Below are 15,161 nucleotides of genomic sequence, written 5' to 3' on the forward strand. Positions count from 1 at the left end.
AGATGGGTCTATGGGAGGGTTTGACTTCCTCTACCATGGGCTGCTATTGCAGGAAGGAGGTTTGCTTAGAAGAGATGGGGTCCATCTGACCAAGAAGGAGAAGAACATCTTCATGTGCCGACTCACCAACCTTATGAGAAGAGCTTAAAACTAAGTTCAGAGGGGGCGGGTGAAAAAAGCCACCAGGTAAAAAAAGGTGACCTTAATAGAGGACTAGATGTTTGGGGAAAAGCAGATGTGGAAAATTGTAGTAGCATTATAGGAGTAACAAAAGGGAAATCCATGGGGGTATCTGCTTAACATCTTAGATGTCTATACACAAATGGAAGGAGTAATAATAAAGAGGACTAAACAGTAAAATCTGGGAGTTTTAGTACATAAGTCATAATTGAGCTTAACTGGCATCACAGATACTTGATAGGCTAAATCTCAGGACTAGAATACTGGTATAGAGGGCTATAGCTTGGTCAGGAAGGACAGGCAGGAAAAAAAAAAGAGAGGATGTATTGCATTGTACACTTGTTCTGAGGTCCAGAAGGAGGTGAGAAGCAGACCAGTTGAAAGTCTCTGAGTAAAGATAAAAGAAGGAAAATCCTGATGATAATAATGGGGGATTTTACCTACCTAGACAGCTGTTAAAAAAGAAATATGGCAAAAAACAAAATTATCCAGTAAATTCCTGGAATGTACTGGGGACAATGCTTTGTTTCAGAAAATGGAGGTAGTAACCTGAAGGACAACCATTTTAGACTTGATTTTGACCAACAGGGAGGAGCTGGTTGTGAATGTGAAGGTGGAAGGTGATTTGGGTGAAAGTGATTACGAATGATAGATTTCATGATTCTAAGGAAAGGAAGGAGTGAGAATGACAGAAGGAGGACTACAAAAAGCACACTTCAATATACTCAGAGAATTGGTAGGTAGCCACCCATAAGGAAAATATCTAAGGCATAAAGGAGTTCAGGAAAGCTGGCAGTTTCTCATGGAAACAATATTAAAGGCACAACTGCCAATACAAAGGAAAGATAGGAAGAATAGTAAGTTTTTTAATGACCTGAAAATCAAAAAGAAATCCTACAAAATGTGAAACGGAAGAATTACTAAGGAGGAGTACAAAAGAATAGCATATACGTGTAAGGATAAAATCAGAAAGGGTAAGGCACAAAAACAGTTATACATAGCAAGGGACAAATGTAATTGGAATTATTTTTCCATATGGTTTACTGCAAAGAGTGTCATCACTCTGAATGCTTTAAAGGCAACATAACTTCCAAAATCAAGAGTTGGCTCTACATATGACACCACACTGTATCAAACACAATAAAAATTAATGTAGTTGATTTGTCTGGCAGGACATGGAAATTAAGTATAAATTTCAATTCATTGTAAAAGAATATAAAATCAATATTTGTAATACAGTTCAATAAGGTTTCATCAGGCTTTTTGATCAACCAAATTAAAAAGCAGAGGGAAACCAACCAACCACACTCAAGGGTCACTGTGCATTCTCCAAGGCAGTTTCTTCTCTTTCTTTGTTTGGTGCTTTTATTTATATAAATTCAACCAGGAGCAGATTTTCAGGTAAAACCAATACTGGAAAGTGTGGTAAACTGAGAGAGGGACCAAACCAAAATTCAAAGTGATGTTGAGAGAATGAGAAATTCTACACTGGAGCAAATGTAGCCATCTATTGAACTGCTTACATGTATGGGCCCAGATATTGAAATGTATTTAGGTTCCTAAAAGCTACTGATTTCAGTGTGAGTTAGGAGCCTAAATACCTTTGAGGATCTTGTCCATGTAATTACAACACATACCTGGTCAGCAGCTGATTGTGTGGTATGCTACAGTCACATCCATGTCATAATAGTGCTTGCATAATCTGAACTGGCTATCCTGGCCATGACAGACTGAGAGGCCAGCTGCCTACCAGGACAGGAGCTCTTTGGAGAAAGGACTGGAGGAAGTGGTGAAAAAAGACTAAAACATGAATAATCTTGTGAGTGAACAGGAGGTAACTGAGAGAGGTAAGGGTCAGCATTGTATTTTCTAGATCCAGTCTATTCACACACACATTCAGAAAGCCTAGGCATACAGATAGATTAGTTGTAATGTTCTCCATTTGCATGACCAGAACCTCAGCTGCTGTAAACCAGTGTTGCTCTGTTGTCTTCCTTGTAGCTGTGTTGATTTACACCAGTTGAGGACTTGGCCTACAGCCTCTGGACCTGGAAACTTTCCTGAGAATCTGAGTTTCTATTGAATGTTATGGGGGAGGTCTGACTAAGCAAAACTCTTAAAGCATGTGCTTAACTTTAGGTCTCTTTGTTGGCTTAGAGTTAAGCATGTGATTAGGATGCTATATCAGGGTGTAGGTGCCTTAATATGGATGTAGGTGCTTAAGTTTAGGCACCCAGTTTTGAAAATTTGGGCCATAAATTATTATTCTGTATGCTATCAAACCTCATCAATTGATAGTAAAGAGGGAAAGGAAGATTATTTTACATGGGGATCTACTTGAAAGGAACAAATTTTCTTCATTATGATTTCCCCCCAAACACATTGGGTCCTTCAGCACACAAACCTGGTCATCAGGAGGAAGGAAGAGAATTTACATGATTCCCAGGTCGTCTTCTCCTCACAGTGTTTGGGCACCTGCAGAATCTTTACTGGATAGTGAATTAAAGAGGCCAGCACCAATTCTACTATCAGTGGTAACCAGCCAAATCCTTTTATTAAATTTCAGGTGTTTATAATGAGGTTGTTTCCCTCCTGGCACACATGGATGACCAAGATAAGGACAGAATTGCCCTCAGGATTGCCTCTATAGCTAAGACCAAGCTGGCTAGTGTTGTGAGAGTTCTGCTGGAGAAATTGCAACAGGATAAGGTAGGGCAGTTTCATGAAATTAAATCTGCTTTCCATGTGTCCACACCAAATTCTGCCTGACTTCCTGGGGGAATGCATGGGGGTAATTCAGTATAGAACTTGGCCTGGTGCACCAGCAGCATAATCTGTATTCACCCTTCTATCCTCCATCATGCAAAATGCTGTTATTACAGATCAGGCTGATATAATGCTCTACAAAAAGAGCATTGTCCATTTTCACACAGTGGAGTACATGGGTTGTATATAGTAAAAGTACACTATAGGACCTGCAGTAATCTCTTCCAATAATACTTTGCCCTTCTTTAGCATCTTCATCCAAAAATCTCAAAGCACTTACCTAACACTAGTGAATTAAGACTCACAGCACCCTTGTGAGAATGGTAAGCATGATCCCCATTTACAGATGATTTGTGTCACAGGGAATTCAGTTACTTGCTCAACACCACTTAGCAAGTTAGTAAAAGAATGTGAATAAAACCCAAGTGAACTGACTCCCTGCTCTTATTCCTAACCAACACTCATGTCATCATAAGAAAGATTATTGAGATTATAGCACTGAAGGGACCTTATCTATATATTTTCCGGGGGGGGTGTGTGTGGCGGATTCTGCAACAAAAAAGTAAAAATGATGCGCACAGTATTTTAACATTTCTGCAAATATACAATATAATTGCACCAGTTCAAATTATTTATTTCAAAATCCCTGTCAGCAAGTATGTCTGTCTCAATAGACAACAAAAAGGATTGAGGAAATCTTTTTTGACAAATAGATTCCTTACTATGCATATTAATACAGAACTCTGAGTAACAATTCACTTCAACTCACTACAGAGCCATATTTCTTGCACCCCTCATGGCTTGGTGGAGTCAGGGGTAATGGAGGAGCTGAGGGAGAGGGAGGTGAATTGCTGGGAAGGAGCCTGGGTGTGAACTTGGAGGGTTGCTGGGTATGGATGGGAAAGGTATGGAACAGTTTTTTTGGGAGGGGCGGGGAGGAATTGTTAGGGAGCTCTCCCCATGCAGACCCTGGCTGACTCCTAACCTCTCCCATTCAGTAAGGCATCTGCCCCTGCCTCCATGTGTTCCTGCACCCTCATGGGTCCTTGCACCCCTTGTCCACATGTGTTCCTCCACCCCCACTCAGATACCCACTCCCCCCATCCCAATGTGGCTCTATGCCCCACCCAACCATCCCCTGTCCCTGTGTAGCTCTGCACCTCCTCCCCCATCACTATGTGGTTCTGAACCTCCCTCCCCCCTGTAACACTGGGTCTCCACTCCCATTCAGCCCCTGCCCCAGTCTGTCCTCCCCCACTAGCCCTTATGAGCAGAACCGAACTGCTTGTCTTGGCCTCCTAGTACTTTAATTATTTGAATTACTTGATTAATGATGAATCTCTTTTGGTTTTAAAGAATAAAATTATTGCCTAATCCAGAGCTACTTGTATTACATAGTGCTTATGTATTCATAAATTATCAGTGACAATTTTCAATTAAACAAATCCTCCTGACATTTAAAAATGAATGGAAGGAGCTTCTCCCCAGTGGAGCTGTGTGTTCTGATTGCAGTTTGCAGAAGCCTCCTTTTCAAGCAGCACCAATGGAATGTTTAGCCAATCGAGAGATCTGATTGGCTCTGAACATTCCAAAGGGCTTTATGACCTTGGCATGCAGGTCACCTAGATATAGAGACTCCCAGGAGACAGAGATGGAAAAGATCTATTGGATCATCCAGTCCATGTCCCTGTGAATGCAGAACCATTCCAAATGGCCATTTCCCACTGGTTTGGCCAAACTAATTTTAAAAGCCCCTAATGACTGAACTTCCGCTATTTTCCTAGGAAGACTATGTCATAACCTTATAGACCCGTCTCACAGGTGAGGCATTTTTCCTGTTGTTAAAGTCTAAATTGTATGTCTTTTTTTAGTTTAATCCCATTACTCCTACTTTTACCTAAATGCAGTGATGAGCTGCCAAAATATTAACAACCGGTTCCCTCCTCCTCACCTCATGAGGGGGTCATACCCCCCCCGGGAGTCATGCCCCATCCAACCCCCCATGTTCCTTGACACCTCCCTGGGACCCCTGACCCATCCCTGTCCTCTGACTGCCCCTTGCAGCCCCATCCAATCTCTCCTCTTATTCTTGATGGCCCCCTGGGACCCCTGCCCCATCCAACTACCCCTTCTCTCTGTCCCTGACTGCCCCTGCCACCTCATCCAACCCCTGCTCCTTACTGACTGCCCCCCGGGACCCTTGTCCCCATTCAATCCCCCTGTTCTCTGCCCTCTGACCACCCTGACCCCCCCACAACACACCGAACACTGCCTCCCTGCTCCCTGCCCCCTTACCACACTGCCTGGGTCCGGGTCCGCTCTTCCGGGACCTCGACCAGTGCCGTAGGGCCTGACTCCCCGGGCCGGAGCCGCTCGGCCGGCACCGGGGCCAGAGCCGCGGGCCAGGCCAGAGCCGCTCGGCCGGCACCGGGGCCGGAGCTGCGGGGCCCGACTTGCCGGGCCGGAGCCGCTCGGCCGGCACCGGGGCCAGAGCCGCGGGCCGGGCCGGAGCCGCTCGGCCGGCACCGGGGCCAGAGCCGCGGGCCAGGCCAGAGCCGCTCGGCCGGCACCGGGGCCGGAGCTGCGGGGCCCGACTTGCCGGGCCGGAGCCGCTCGGCCGGCACCGGGGCCGGAGCCATGGGGCCCGACTTGCTGGGCCGGAGCCGCTCAGCCAGCACCGGGGCCAGAGCCACGGGGCCCGACTCCCCAGGCCGGGCCGGAGCCGCTCAGCCGGCGCCGCTGGGCCCGACTCCCCAGCCTGGGCCGGGCTGGAGCCGCTCGGCCGGCACCGGGGCCGGTGGCGGGGGGAGCCGACTCCCCGGGCCGGGCCGGAGCCGCTCGGTGGGCCCCGGGGCCGGAGCTGCGGGGCCCGACTCTCCGGGCCAGGCCGGAGCCGCTCGGCCGGCACCGGGGCCGGAGCCGCAGGGCCCGACTCCCCGGGCCGGGCCGGAGCCGCTCGGCCGGCACCGGGGCCAGAGCCGCGGGGGCCCGACTCCCGGGCCGGGCCAGGCCGGAGCCGCTTGGCCGGCGTCGGGGCCGGAGCCGCGGGGGCCCGACTCCTCGGGCCGGGGCCGCTCGGCGGGCGCCGGGGGGCCGGGGGGCAGGGGCCGCTCAGCCGGCGCCGGGGGGCTGCTCGGCCGGGGCTGGGGCGTCCGGGGCCGGGGAGGCCGGGGCCGCAGGGCCCGACTCCCCGGGCCGGGCCGGAGCTGCGGGTCCCCAGCTGGGCCAGGTCCGAGCCACTCAGCCGGGACCAGCCCCAGCCGGTGGTGCTTGGCTGGGGCGCTCGGCCAGGGCCAGGGGGAGCTGGACTGGGCCATGCACACACCGTCCCCCCCGCGCCCAGCTTACCTGCCTGCTGCATTTTTCAGGCTTCCCGCGAACATTTGATTCGCGGGAAGCTGGGGAAGGGGAGGAGAAGGAGGTGGAGCATTCAGGGGAGAGGGTGAGGTGAGTTGGGGCCGGGCCGGGTGGACAGCTGCCCTAGCCTTTGTTAAATTTAAAAGCTTTTTAGAACCATTTGTCCTGGAACAACCGGTTCTAAAAAGGCTTCTAAATTTTACAACCGGTTCTCGGGAACCGGTGCGAACCGGCTGGAGCTCATCACTGCCTAAAAAATTCCTCTTCCTCCTTGATGTTCACATGCTACATATAGTTGTATGGTATTATCATGTCTCCCTCATAGTCCTCCTTTTGCCGCATCTGCCTTTGGCAGTTCTTTCAGTCTGTCTTCAGAAGTAGAGGTCTGCTCAGGCCCAGTTTTGAAGCCCAACCTGAACTGGCCCCAAGCCCACTCACCTCACCTTGAGAGGGTTGAATCATTTTCCATCCTGGTCCCAACCCTTCCTCCCAAACCAGATATTGCCACTGCATCCTGCTCATGGAGCCGGCGCAGCGGCAACGATGTGCATCAATGGCTTCATCCTCTGACACTGCCCCCTGTTGTGCTGATCCCATGAGCTAAAGGAGGAGAGCCGACCTGACCTGAGCCCAAGAGCCAGTTGTTTTTTCATCCAACCTGACCCTGATGCCTGTAGTCAGGTCCCATAGGATTTGGGTCAGGTTGCAGGGCTCTGTTCAGAAGTCAGTTCTGCCACCCCCCTGCATTCTTTTTTTGCTCTCCCATGAATTACTTCCAGTTTGTTGCTCTCTCTGGGAATGTGGTGCTAGAAAATGCAATAATCCAGATGCAGTCACACCTTAGATGAACAGAGAGGAACTGTCATCTTCCTGCTTTGTGCCATGATCCCTGTGTGGAAAAGACCCAACCCACATGGCTCTTTGTGGTAGCCGTCACCCCTTGCATAGACACGTTGACTTGGTTTTTCACTGTCACCCCCAGGGCACTTGTTGCTTCCCACTTTTCTCCCTCCCATTATGTCAGTTACATCCTTTCCAGATGGGCTAGTTTGCAGTTTTCTGAAAGGAATCTTGTTCTCTGCTCAGGTTTTTAATTTCTCTGTGTCCCTCTTTATTTTTTTTCTGTCCCAGCTGATACTAAACTCCCCCATATTTAGTATCATCTGTGAATTTCTACACTGATGGGCCTCATAAAAGACACCTTTAACTGTGCGACTGTCAATGTAGATCTAACTGCTGAGCTAATTTGCACTAGAAGCTGTTGAGGACTTACTGCGGGAGTTGGGTATTTTGTAATTACACATTTACCAATTCTGTCTGCAGTGACTAGAGCAAGGGCAAGGGGCTCCTTTTTATTGTTTGTTTTCAATAAATGAAACTCGAGAAGGGGTCAGTGAAGGAGGCTTCTTCTGGCTTTTTTTTCTGCAGGAAGATTAAAATATGTCAATTGTTCGGCTGCTTCTGAAGTGCTGCTAATATGGTGATTGTGGAGGGCATGGCATGTTTTACACCAATTAAGTCAATGGAGTAGTTGTGTGAGCATGCTGGCTGAGGAGTCAGTGTGGCCTAGGGGATAGGACTCTGGATAATGACTCAGGAGATATGGATTCTCTTCCTGGCCACAGACCTGCTCTGTTATGATAAGACTTGGGCTAATCATTTCATGTTTGGATTGGAAGCTCTTTAGGGCAGGGGCTTATTTGTCAAATTACTGTGTGGTCATCAAGAAAAACTTTTCCGAATTTTTTTTTCTCTTTTCTGGTTTGTCCCCAGCAAAACAGAGTAGCCATTTACTATATCCTGGAGGAGGTATTACAGCAGGACACCGGGGGCCTAGAGATAAGGCTAGTGAAAAACATTGTAAGCCTAGCCTCAGACCAGATGAGAGAGACTCAGGTAAGTTAGTTCTCCTGAGCTACTAATCAAAGGATCCAAAGCTTTAACTAATTAAAACTCTCTTTTTTTGGGGGGGGGTAAACTATATACTGAAATGAAAATGTATTCTTCTGTTAGAGGCCCACACCTTCCTCCAGACCAAAGCCCAGGTCCTAGACAGCACTTGTGCACATGCATAAGATGGGAAAACTCACATGTGAAAGTTACACATGTGCTTAAGTGCTTTGCAGGATCAGGACCTGAGACACATGATCTCAGACACAGAGACAGGCCTGTGGTTTCTTAATGAGCACGTCTTTCCCAAAGTCTACTAGGGATTTCATTTTTGATACTGATGTTATGTGAAAGGCGCTCTGATACTATAGGGATAAGTGGCAGTATAAAGCTCTAAGACAGACAGAATCTGAGCTATCTCCAAAAGCAGCAGCATTGGATTTAGAATCTAGTTTGGCAGCAGGAAAACCCATGGAAAAATCTCTCTCTTGTTCCAAAGGAAGTCAGCCTCCTTTTGGGGGACAGTTTATTCCAGGAAAGCTCTCTGAATATCTTGAAGCTGTCTGTGTCTCACTACCTCCTCAGGGAAGGGCAGGGCAAAATATCACGTGACTAAGGTGACCAGTCATCCACCCACAAGGAGCTAATAATGAATAGTCTAACTAAGCAGCTTGCAAGCAACTCGAAGGCTGAAAATTGTTTAGCCAAACGACTCAATGAATATTTATGACTAATGACTGTATCCACAGAAAGTTGGGTGAGTTCATTCGGAACTTATGCACAGAAATAAGATCTTGACTCTCATAAACAACTCTGGCTAGTGCAACCGGCTTCAGTTACTTCAGTCTTTCTCTTTTTGTTTTGTTTTGTTTTGTTTTGTTTTTTTTGTAGGAAGCAACAAATGAAGTAAAAGTGGCAGCTAGCAACACGTTAGTGACTCTGGCAAGCTGCTATTTTGATCATGTCATGTATGAGCTGCGCTGTCACCTGAAACCACCGAAGCTGCCTGAAGAGTTTATTTTAGTTACGCTGGGCAACCTGTCATCAGCCTATGGTATTGTAACTTCCATCTTTTGTTTCAAAGTTATCGTCTTTCATTTAAGGACAGGGGATTACTCTCTCTACCTAAAAATGTTGCAGCTAAACAGAGCTCTGCTTGAGTGTGTGCGTGCGTGTGTGGAGAGACACAGGATTCACTGCTCTTGCTAGTTCTGGCTTCCAGATCATGAGCTGTCCAGACGGCAGTGGAAGCTCTAACTTCTGCCCCCAACTGAAGTTCCTTAAGGATGGGAATGAGTGGAAGATCAGGTCTAGTGGAGCTCTTCTCCACCCCACTTCCCATCCGGCCCCAGTGCTCTCCCCTTACGCTGGGAGTGAGTTGGGCATCGGGCACAGCTGTGCACTGGTGCAGGATTCCTCTCTTCAGGGTGAATCCCCCACTGGCTTTCAATGGCTCCTTTAAAGCCAGTCTGCTCTGCTTACGCAGCGCAAAATGACCCAGGAGCCCATAGTATCCTGCCCCTCAGTGTTTCTAAGTGTGTTCTAAGAAGGAGGAGAGCAGCCGATTATCTATCTTCCTTCTCTTCTGCCTTTCTCTGCAGCACGTAAGTGTATTCCTTTTGTGAGAGTGACCCTGAACACCATGTTCTCCATGCTGGAGTTCGTCAAGGACGGCAGGCTGAGACAAGCATTTTGCGGTGGTAAGTGCCAGCACTTACTGCAGGTGCCCCAAATGGATATTTAGGGGGTCTTGGTACAGATTGGAGTGACTGACCAAGTTTGCAAACATGCCCTGAACTGTGGTCCCTGCCCTGGATTGCACCAGGTGGTGCGTTCCTTGGCTCCCGCAGCACTCAGTGAAGTTGGGAGTGCTCCTCACTTTGCAGGAGGCACTGAGCATTTGTAAGTTCAAGCCCTTTATGACTCATGGATATAATTTAAAATAAACAGACACAAAGGCTGAAGCTGCCCATCTGCCGGCAGTCTCCTGGGGGAGGAGGTGAAGGGAACAGATTTCAATACTGTACATTTAAAAATCCCATTTCCCACTCCTTCACCCATTCTCTCCTCTTAGTTTCTTTATCATCATCTCCTTTCACCCTCTTTCTCTGTCTTCTCTTCCTCTCCACTTCTCTCTTCCTTTGCTTTTCAGGTGATGCTCAGTAAGGGGTTAATCCTGTGCCTTTGAGGTAAATGGGAATTTTGCCATCGACTTCATAGACAACAGGATTGGGCCCTAATTCTTCTTAGCAAGGACACTAGATACACCTACCTTTAGGGCAAAGTGCTCCCCACTACCTTCAAATCCCAGTAAAGCCAATGGCAGTTAGGGGCACTGAACATCTTTCAGACAAACTGTAACTCAAGATAAAATCATCCAATGTTAGAGTTAAATAAACAATAACTGCAGAGGACACGAGTCGTTCAGAGGAGAGCTTGCTGAAATATTTTGATTTTTAATTATATTTTCCATAATTTTTTCCCCAAATTTGATGAAAAACAAATGTGAAAAATGTCAGTGACAAGTCTGATCAGGAAGTGTGCATCCAGTGTTTCTGAGTATCTAAAGAGGTGGCTGGATTTTTTTGATTTTTGAAAAATAGAAATGATTTTTAAACTTTGCAATTTTGAAAGAAAAAATCACCATCAGTAAAGATTTGTAATTTAATTTAAACTGTTTTTTCAAGCAGCTCTAATTAAGAGGTAACAAGGAAGGGAGAAAAAATTGTCTTCAGATGCTGGTAATTGAAAAAAGATTGAGAGATCTGCAAATTAAAAAGCCTTTTGAGAAACAAGACACGGAATGGGGGGAAGAGAAATAGCTCAAAATTGATGTTGGATTTCAGCGTCTAGTCCTGAACAGAGCAGTAGCTGCCATGGAATTGTAGTAAACTTTTGGCCTGGGTGTCTTCATGGATAAAGCAACTTCTCCTCGTTACTAATGTGTCCTTTTCACATTGCCTGTCTTCTCTCCGTCCATGCAGTTCTGGAACAATGGTCAAGGGCAGTACGTCTCTTTTTGGCTAACTGGGAAAAGTGCTCATTCCCCAAAGTGGGCCAATTGCGACTCTGCAATCATTTTCTTCCCGTCTACACTCATGTGACCAGCAACTGGCTGACCTGTGAGGAGCCGGAGGTGAGAATTGCTGGTTCTCTAAACCTTTAGCAGAAATTGTAATGTTAAATTCTATGTGTCTGATACTCATTGTGATGATGGCATTTAGTGGTAGGTCCTCTTGGATGGAACAGAGTGTCATGTAAAACATCTAAAACCCAAACATTTATAATGTCACCACATCATGGAAATTCTGTCAGTACACAGTGTACATGGATTCTAGTTTTATGCACCTAACGTGCAGATAAACATGGGATAGTGGCTTAAATTAATTCCTCCATTCAGCCCCAGTGGAGTTCCAGCAGGGATGAGTTGGCCTAGAATGCATACTAATCTGGGGAATATTTTACCTCCTATAGTTGTGAGGTGCATTAGGATATAATCCTGAAACCAACTCTACGAGTCCCGGTTCTTTAGGAAATATTGAGATAGGCCCATTCCTACAGTGGAACAAGGGAAGTTGCAGGCATTGGAAGTAGAAAAGGTGTGCCCATTGGATGATACTGAATGAATTAGTAGGAACATAAATTCTGTGTCTCATCTATGCAGCTCAAGCAGGCTATCATCAAAGCCCTTGGTCCCATGATGAGCCTCCTGCTACACAAAGAGGAGTATCAAGATCAGATATTTGAACACCTCTCATGGCTCCTTGAGCAATATAACGAAAACACTGATGTTTTTCACGTCACCAAGGTGAGGTACCACTCCTTAAGGTAACTGTCTATGTGTGTGCATGTATGAACTGCACAAGGAATTTGCTGCCAGTGGGGTTTCCTGGTTGAGACAGTGACTTGTTAGAAAATAAATATCCACACGAGTTCTGGGTTTATACACATGGTGAGCCAGGCAAGAAGATTTGTAGGTAAATGCTTCTTATGAAAAGCATCCTCTGTTTCCTGGGGAGGATGATAAGGAGATAAAAAACAAAACACCTGCCCCCCTCCCCAACAAGATCCTCCCTCATGATTTCCCAGTACATCCTGTCAACTCTGCGTCTCTCTTTTAGTTCATAAGCTCCTCAGAGCATGGTCTGCCATATGTTGTCTCTGGTCAGTACCAAGCCAATGGTCAATGGCTGAAAATTAATACTAAGGAGGCTTGAGGGTGATTGCTTTGGATTATGTAACTAGATGGATCTAAAAGCATTGCCTGTCTATTTCACCTCCCGTTCTATGCAGTGCTGTTGTAGCCATGTTGGTCCCAACAGCGCCAAGGTGGGTGAGATAATCTAATTAAAGATATTGTCTCACTCCCCTTCTCTCTCTATTTCATCTACCCTGAGTACCACATGAGCAAGAATTAAGGGGCCATATTCTGTCTTCAGTGCGGCTACACTGTTGTAAATGAACTCACGAGACAGCTATAACTTCTTGGTAGTGATATTTACTCACCATCTCTGTTGGTTGAAGCTTTCTGGTACAGTATGTGGTCACTTTTGGGGTTGAAATACCCATGATTTGGAGGGAACCAACGCATGATGGACTTGTTTGATAGCATCAGAGCACTACAGAACTGCTTCAGTACAGTAAAATCTGTAGATGGCATCAGAGACATTCTGGAAGCTTGAAGCAGCAAAGGAGAAAAGTGTTTAGATGCAGGAAGGAATTCGATTGTCACCTTTTTTATCAATAACCTGGCAGAGGACATAAAAACATCTCTGATAAAGTTGGGAGATGAGATAAAAATTGGGAAGTGGTAAAAAATGGAGAGGACAGATTCAGAGAGATCTAGATCACTTGGTAAACTGGGTGCAAACAAAGGTGCATTTAAATATGGCTGAATGTAAATGTGAGCATCTAGGCACAAAGAATTTAGGCCGTACATACATGATGGGGGATGCTGTCCTGGGAAGCAGTGACTCTGAAAAAGATTATTCATCATGATCACCACAATCAGCTGAACATGAGCTCATGCTGTGGCCAAAAAAGCTGAAAAGCATAAAAAGGGGAATCTCTAGGAGGAGTACAGTGGTTATTTTACCTCTAAATCTGGCACTTGTGTGACTACTGTTGGAATACGGTGTCCAGTTCTAGTGCCCACAACTCAAAAAGGGTGTTGATAAATTGGAGAGGAGATTGAGAGAAGAGCCACAGTGATTAAAGGATTAGAAAACATGCCTTACAGTGGTAGAATCAAGGAACTCAATCTATTTAGTTTAACAAACAGAAAGTAAAAGGGTGCGTGATTGGGTTTAGCTACCCAACATTGGTTCAACACGGGATAATCATACTTTATGGGTTAAGGAGGCCATGGCCCCTCATCTCTGCTGGGCATGCTTCAGCTGGAACCAGGATATTAAAGAGAGCCACTCAGCTCAGTCTGGGATGGCTGCCGAAGAGAGCAGAGGTGCATTCAGGAGCAGTGCCAGGGTTTTTGGCACCCTAGGCGCAGGGCCGGCTCTACCCATTTTGCCGCCGGTCCCGCGGCTCCGGTGGACCTGCCGCAGGCGTGCCTGCGGATGCTCCACGAGAGCCGCTGGACCAGCGGACCCTCCACAGGCACATCTGCAGGAGGTCTGCAGGAACCACCTGCCGCCCTCCAGGCAAAATGCCGCCCCCCCCCAAATCCTGGCGCCCTAGGCGACTGCCTAGCTCGCCTAAATGGAAGCGCCGGCCCTGGGTGCATTGGAGGCTCCTGCAGAGAGACTGCCAGTGCTCCAGGATTCAGAGGTCAGCCAGACTGTGGCTGCAACCGACCCCCAGCCGCCCAATGCCAGAGATGGAGGAGAGACCACAGAATTCCTGAGTGGAAAGTATCCTAGGTAGACTAAGCATTGATCCAGTTGAGGCACTGGGCTTTGACTTGGCGTGTTTTGGAAGGATCCCTGCTGATTTGGTGGCAGATACCCCTGCGGCAAGACAGGGCCCTGGGCTGGGACCTGTGGAATACGTAGGACCCAGTGGAGAAGGGCTGGCCACTAGGCAACACTTCCCTGCTGCAAAAGGTGGTTCTAATGACTCTGGCCACTAGGCTGCATTGCTCTGCTGCCAAGGGTGGTTCCATTGACTTTGGCCACTAGGCCACACTGCTATACCTAGAAGGGGAGCCCTACAGACTCAAGCTGTTTGGCCGTGGACCCTCACTGAAGGGCTGCTGCGCTGATCCCAACCATTAGGCTATGCTGCTGTAGGAGTCAGGACTGCTGCGGTGGCTAAGGAGACTAGGCCAGCTGGGCCGCCCGAGATCTACTTCATTTCCTCCACAACCTGGTACCACCCTGACGGGGTGGACCTATCCTGTGACAGGTGACTTCATGACAGTCTATAATATCTTACATGAGGGACTCACGTTTTATAACGGGCTCTTCAGTCTAGCAGAGAAAGGGGTAACTTGATCCAGTGGCTAGAAACTGAAGCAAGACACATTCAGACTGGAAATGTGGTGTCCATTTTTAATGGTGAGATAATTAACCATTACAACCATTTACCAAGGGCCGAGGCAGATTCTCCCTCACTGACAGTTTTTAAATCGAGATTGGGATGTTTTTCTAAAAGCTCTGCTCTGGGAATTATTCTGGGCAAGGTCTGTGGCCTGTGTTATACCGGAGGTCAGACTAGATGATGGCAATAATCCGTTTCGGCCTTGGAATCCATGAATCCCCTGAATCTACTTCAGTCACTACATATTGCTCCTGTGTGTGCCACCATCTGACTTTCACCCTCTGTTGCAGAGTCTGAGCCAGCTCTTGGAGGTCTCTGGTGAATATAAGATCCCTCTCCCTGACGGGAAGTTTCAAGCCATCTGCAGTGCTCTGCATAACCAGGTGAGGGGTGGTTTTGCTTGGATCCCTTGAGCTTAGGCACAGCAGATCTGAAGCATATTAACAATCCAAATCTATGGAATGATAGTGCAG

The 15,161-nt window shown here is 47.3% G+C and overlaps 1 protein-coding gene across 1 annotated transcript; it reads left to right on the top strand.

Moving 5' to 3' along the window:
* The first annotated feature begins 1,903 nt into the window (after nucleotides 1-1,903).
* On the top strand, nucleotides 1,904-15,101 carry LOC123353249 (maestro heat-like repeat-containing protein family member 2A). Its single transcript, XM_044994221.1, has 8 exons — nucleotides 1,904-2,027; nucleotides 2,747-2,889; nucleotides 8,077-8,199; nucleotides 9,085-9,247; nucleotides 9,795-9,893; nucleotides 11,178-11,329; nucleotides 11,858-12,001; nucleotides 14,979-15,101. The coding sequence occupies exons 1-8, from the start codon at nucleotides 1,988-1,990 to the stop codon at nucleotides 15,099-15,101; spliced, it is 987 nt and encodes a 328-aa protein (XP_044850156.1). The 5' UTR covers nucleotides 1,904-1,987.
* Nucleotides 15,102-15,161: the final 60 nt, after the last annotated feature.

This window comes from Mauremys mutica, chromosome 19 (genome assembly GCF_020497125.1).
Source record: "Mauremys mutica isolate MM-2020 ecotype Southern chromosome 19, ASM2049712v1, whole genome shotgun sequence".
NCBI classification, from domain to species: domain Eukaryota; kingdom Metazoa; phylum Chordata; order Testudines; family Geoemydidae; genus Mauremys; species Mauremys mutica.